This window comes from Mastomys coucha, unplaced genomic scaffold (genome assembly GCF_008632895.1).
Source record: "Mastomys coucha isolate ucsf_1 unplaced genomic scaffold, UCSF_Mcou_1 pScaffold20, whole genome shotgun sequence".
NCBI classification, from domain to species: Eukaryota; Metazoa; Chordata; class Mammalia; order Rodentia; family Muridae; genus Mastomys; species Mastomys coucha.
The window spans coordinates 75,571,595-75,577,695 of NW_022196903.1; the positions used below are offsets into that span (position 1 = coordinate 75,571,595).

The 6,101-nt window shown below is 48.0% G+C and overlaps 1 protein-coding gene across 3 annotated transcripts in view; it reads left to right on the forward strand.

The window, feature by feature from the left end:
• Positions 1-6,101, forward strand: part of Eva1a (eva-1 homolog A, regulator of programmed cell death) — a 57,296-nt gene that overhangs the window by 25,270 nt on the left and 25,925 nt on the right. For all 3 annotated transcript variants that reach the window (XM_031382247.1, XM_031382249.1, XM_031382248.1), the window contains exon 2: positions 5,629-5,792. In XM_031382247.1, the coding sequence (XP_031238107.1) occupies positions 5,693-5,792 (100 nt within the window). In that variant the 5' untranslated portion in view covers positions 5,629-5,692. The remainder of the gene's footprint in view (positions 1-5,628; positions 5,793-6,101) is intronic.

The window sequence follows — 6,101 nt, forward strand, 5'->3', positions numbered from 1 at the left end:
GTAGTCCTGGATGTCCTGGAGCTTGCTCTGAAGACCAGGCTGGCCTTAAACTCACAGAGATCTGCCTGCCTCTGCCTCCTCCTGAGTGCTGGGACTAAAGGCATACACCACCACGCCCAGCTCCCCACCTCACTTTTTAATAGTTTAAAAAATATTTTTTAAAATGTATGTATATGAATGTTTTGCCTACATGCATGTAGATATACTTTGTGCCCACAGAAGTCAGAAGGAGTTATAAGCGGTTGTGATCCACCACGTAGGTGCTGAGAATCACACCTTGATCCTCTTGGAAGAGTAGCCAGTGCTCTCCTACCCAACTATCGGCCTCTCCAGCTCAACACACTTCCCTGTAAAGAGGGATGGACATAGGGGGGTGCAAAAGCATCCTCTGTGAGGAGAAAGCCTTGACATACAGTCTGTAGACATAAACATGGAGAGGCCACCTGCACATGAAGCAGGACACTTAGCCACCTACAAGCCCTGCCACTGGTTCTGTGTTTTCTTTCCACACACTCATAAATGAAGCTGGTATCAAACTGCCTCTGTCCTGGGCTGAAGAGAGAGGCTTCCTGAGCAACAGGGACAGGCTGTGGGAACAGACAGGTCAGAATTTTCTGGTCTTTAATGTCCACACAGAGCTCTATGGGGATTTTTTTATTCCATAGTGCATCTGGGCATTGCTATCTGGGACCTGAATTCCCTTCCTTCCTGTTCCAGGGAAGCGGCCTTCAAGTTTCACTGATGTGGGGCCAGGCAGACTGGTCCCTCACTCCCTAGGTTGTGGGTTTTGGCTGAAGAGAAGGAAGAGGAAGCGGATATCTCTGATGGTCTGTGTCTTGCTTCCTTTCTGTTATGAACAGAAGAGGCTGGGTTCTCCAACTGGCTAGTCCAAATTCCAGATAAAATCCCAATCAACAGGGACTGGAGAGATGGCTCTGCAGTTAAAAGCACTGACTGCTCCAGCAGAGGACCCAGGCTTGTTTCTCAGCATGCACATGGCTTAAAACCATGTAACTGCAGTTCTAGGGCATCTGATGCCGCCTTCTGACCTTTGCAAGCATACACATGAGGCACACACATATACCTACAGACAGTCATTCACATAAAATAAAAAAAGTGTAAGTCTTTAAAAAAAAAAAAACCTTACTCATGGGCTTTTTCCTTTGAGAGAATGTTACCCAACTCTTCAAGGACCTAGACACCCAACCTCCAAAAGACCTCTTTGTTGGATTTATGATGGACCCAAGACTAAGGTAAAAAGGTGATCTCCCAGATGTGTTTGTGTGTGCTCGAGTGCGTGTGTGCATGCACACACGTGTCCCTTTTTTCCTTTCAGCGTCTGAGAAGTCAACTGGGCCCAAGCAGGTTTAGAACTCTGACTGGCTGCAACCATCCTCATCAAGGTTGACCAGTTCTTACCTTGCTTCTCTGTTTCTGGTAGCCCACCTCTCCCCAGGTAGCTATCAACTCCCAAGAGTTACAAGTATGGGGGTAACCTTACCCCAACCTTTCCTCCCAGGGCAAGTATACTGCTTCTGATTATAAGGCGCAGTGGGCTATCACTGGGAACATTTCATTTCTGTAAATGCAGTTTGTGTACACGGATGGACTCAGCGCTGTGGAGAATGTAAATGTGTAACTGTGGAAATGAAGTCACCTGTAATATGGAAGCTAAGGAACACAGCATGCCATGTGACCAATTAACAATTCAATCTGGGTTCTCACAAGACAGGAGGCATCGTTGTCTTCATCAAGGCAGCAGTATGTGGTCAGGAAGCCAAGACACTGGCACAGGTGTAGCAGAAGGAGACAGTTTCTTTCCATTCTTTTGTAGTTTGTTGGTAATTAGGTGAAGAAGCTGTGGGCTAGTACATGAAAGAAAACTGCCATAGAGTTGGGGGCCTGGGAAGATAGCTCAGTGGGTAAGAGCACTTGGTGCACAAACATGAGGGCCTGAGTTCAAATCCACAGAACCCACTTTAAAAGACTATAATCCCAGGGCTGTGGGTACCAGAGACAGAAAGGCTGCTAGCTGCTAGCCTAGCTCCAGATTCAGTGAGACTCTTACTCAAGAAGGTAAGTGGGGAGTGACATGGCAGGACATCTGTCACCCTCTTCTGGTGTTCCAGTATGCCCACAGTGCATGCAGCCGCACACTCGTGTATGCAGACACCCTCTCTGATTCACACAAGAACTGGTAGATGCTGCATTGCTAGGTGAGCGTTGACAGAATGTTTGTTCTTTAAAATGTTTGTTCTCTGGAAGGATGTGTGTTATCCCAAAAAACAGTGGGGGTCTGGGGGCCTGCCTGGCTGAGGCTCTGTCTCTCTCTCCCGGGTAGCAGAGGGCCTGCTGCTGAGGCCCAGGTCTCTCTTTCTCCTCCAGGGCTGGCCTGTTTGCTGCGTGGCGCCTTAATTAAAAAGGAGGGAATGTATGAATGAGTTACTTTATTGTAGGAAGGATATGCTGGTTAAGTAGAGAGAAAGAAAGGAGAAGGGGAAAGAGAGAGAAAGGAAGGAGAAGAAGGAGAAAGGCAGAGAAAAGAACAAAGAGCAGAGAGGAGAGAGAGAGTAAGAGGATAAGAGTTAGGAAGGGTAAGGGTAAGAGAGGAGCGGGAGAGTAAGAGAGTGAGGAGGGGGCAAACCACCCCTTTTATTGTATGAGGCATGGCATGCCTGGCTTGTGGTCAGATGACTGTTTTTAAGGTCCAGCTAGAATGCTGGGAGTTTGAGGCAGTATCTGCCTGATAGAGTACACATCTCCTACAGGGGCAGCTGTGAGGGGTCTGGGCTGAAATCTGAGCCATTGGTCTCAGGAGCAATCACCGAAGCCTACTGTCCCTTCTGAGCAGATGCTCATTAAGCGGGTCTCCGGGGTTCCGAGGTGGCTCTGCTCTACTGGACTCCGGCTGTCAAAACTGCTCACTGCCCCACAGATGTGGAATTAACCCAGTGGGTTTACCAGTCGGAGAAAGCTCTGGCTTTGAACATATGTAACTGTCTTTTAATTCTCCCTTTCCTAAGATAATCTTCATCATTCCCAGCACCAGTGTGTCTGAAGGGCTGAATCCTAGTCTTGACATGAACCTTGTACTCCATGAACCAAGGGAGTATTTCTATGGAGGACGGGCCATTCTGAGCCAAGGGATCTCTGCTTACAGATCAATAAGCCGTTGTTCGATTGTTCTTTTGAGGACTTTGCTGGTCACTGAGACACTGCATTGTTGAACCAGTGTTTGGTGCAATGCTCCTATGGGTGGGCACTGGCAACTTCTTGGTGACACCTTCCTGTCTGGGACAGGCACACAGGATTCCTAACCCTGAGGACAGTTTAGGCTGACTCTGAAGTAGTGGTACCTACTCACTAAAGAACTATGGGAACATTTTTGGATCAGATTGCTCTTTGTAGCCGAAGGCTGTCCTGTATATTATAGAATATTTAGCAGCATCTCTGGCCCCAACCCTGGATGCCATTGTCACCTTGTCTTGTAGCTATGGCAACCAGAAATGATGCTAAACGCTGTCAAATGTGTGCTGAGAGGTAAGACTGCCTGGGTTGAGAACCGGCCTTCTTGGAGTTAAAAAGGGACAGAGAGCTTCCTGGAGGAACATGTCATAACCCTGTGCATAGGAATGGCTGTGCATCTGTCCTGTGCTGGTGTGTTAACTTCACAGTACACTGGCTACACAAGCCCACAAGGGTCATATAGTACAACACTTCTCAAACTCAACTGAGCGTGTCAGAAACTGAGATTTGGATTTATTGTGTCCGGGGTGGGGCCTAGGATTATGCAGACCTAAGAAGCTGCTAATTAATGTTGCTGTTGCTTATACTCAGATGACGCTGAATGAGGATGTAGGCCAGGCATCTACACACACACTATGGTCCCTGAGGCCAACTTGAGATCACTGTGGGTTTTTAAAATTTTTTTTAACTTAAAATTATATATATATATATGTGTGGGTATTTGTTTATTAATATGGGTACCTGAGGAAGCCAGACGAGGGTGTTGGGTTCCTGGAAGCCAGAGTAGTAGGTGGTTGTGAGTTGCCCAACGTGGGTGCTCAGAAACAAACGCAAATCCTCTGTAAGAGCAGTAGGTGCCAAATGCATGGAAGATGAAGGAGCCTGGTGCCCTTGGGGGATTAAAAGCAATCTGGCATTGTTGGAGCATTCAATAAGTTTATATCTGTGTCTGTCACAGCTGGGGAGGAGTTTCCTTAGGAATCAAGGGTTCGAGTCATACAGGTTCCCATGTTATGTTAAAAAGGTGAATGGCTATAGGCTTAGGCTGTGGCTGGGTGATCATACCTATATTGAAGAAAGATACCCCTGCTGGTGAGTGGTACACACTTGAGTTAGGAAGAAGAGTCATCAACATGTGGAACAATCAGAAGTGAGAGGCGTGGCCTGTGTCAGGGAGAATTGGTGAGGGCAGGTGGGTGGGGATGGATTTGAACTTAAGATTCTAGCAGCTTCCTTCTCTTCCTGGATCCTGGGCTCCTTAAATCTGTAGAGCCCAGAGCTGTGATGAGGATCTAGCCAGGAGCCTGGTCTCCCACTATTTACCTCTATCCTTCAGAGTTCACCCTTCAGAAATACTAATGGCTACTGTAGGATATGCTCTGCTGTAGCCCAGAGGCTGGGAGGAGGAGAGTCATATCCACCATGCTCCATACTCTGGTGGCCAACCTCCTTTCAGAACCCTTTTATCTCCCCCTCTTCATTCTGACCCTCTGAGTGGAAAATAGTAATAAAAGAGATTGGGTACCTTTTCAGGGGGGTTCACCTACTACCCAATACACCTCCAACTCCGATATAACCAAGTATCCCTAATGGCTGCGATCAGCCATCCCAATCAGACTGATTTCCTCCGTACTGTCTCGGTATGCAGCCTTTGGTTTAAGGAGGGATAGGTGGTTACTGTTCACTTTTTCTACCTCCAGAGCATTCAGACTGTTCCCATTCACAGTAGATGAATTCCCTGCTTGCTACCTTGCTTTACCTTTCTTTTAAAAAGCCTTGTCTCCCTTGTGAACTCTGAGATCCCCGTCCTTGTTTTAATCCCCAACACATTATTGTCAGGGTCAGGGAGCCTGGATTTCCAAGAGCAGATTGAACTCCAAAGTCTTTCTTGGTATTTTAGAACTGGACACACAGTGACAACTGTGGGATGGGCTGGCCTATCACCAAGGCTGGCATATTTTGACCAGAGGGACAAGACACCTGATGAGAGTATGTGCAAGATGTGTGATGGGTACCATTGGTGCAGGCCTCCAGAAACGAACAGGAGCAGAGCAGTCCCTGAGGTGATGATGTGGCTGTAATGGGCTATTCCTCAAAGATGAACCAGGAAGAATGCAATGAAGCAGATGAGGACTGGCCTGAGGGATGGCTGTAGTGGGACAGAGAAAGGGACAAGTCAGGAAAAACACATAGTGTGTTACTTACTCCTGAAAACCAGGCACTTCACCTGCTTAAGACAAGACCCAGATCTTTGTGGCTCCCAGACTGGGAAAGATGGCTTCCTTTGGGAACCTGGCTCTTTCTAACGGAGCGCAGAGTGCTGGAAACACAACCCCGGGAAAGCAGACTGTGCTTCATTTCTCACTTTATGTTTCCAAACAGGAGAAGAGAGGGAGGGGCTACGCTGAGCCTGAAGAAGTGTCCAGGAGCTCTTCTCCGATGCCACATGAAGCTGCCCCTCAGCCCCAGCACGGAACCAGTGGCCACGGAGCCCTTGGGGATGGCTTTGCTCAGCAGCATCCTGGCAGCCTGGTCCTATATCTCAGGTGGGTGCTGATGTCTGGGGGCCGGGGCTGTGACCTGGGTTGCTTCCTGTTGCCTGGGTCTGATCTTATACTAGGAGGAGTGAGTGCCCACCACAGGGAAGCTCTGCTCCATTGGGATGGAGATCAAAGTTCTTCAGGTAATTATTTAAGCAGGATAGTCTCTAATTTGGCAGGCAAATGCTCCTAATGGCTTTGTCTGTCTGGAGAAATGCTTAGTTACCTTTCAGCCATGGACCACTGGCTGGTTTCTTTTTTCAGCACATCAACCAATAAGGAGGAGTCCTCCAGCCTGAGAATTTCTCTAGGTTC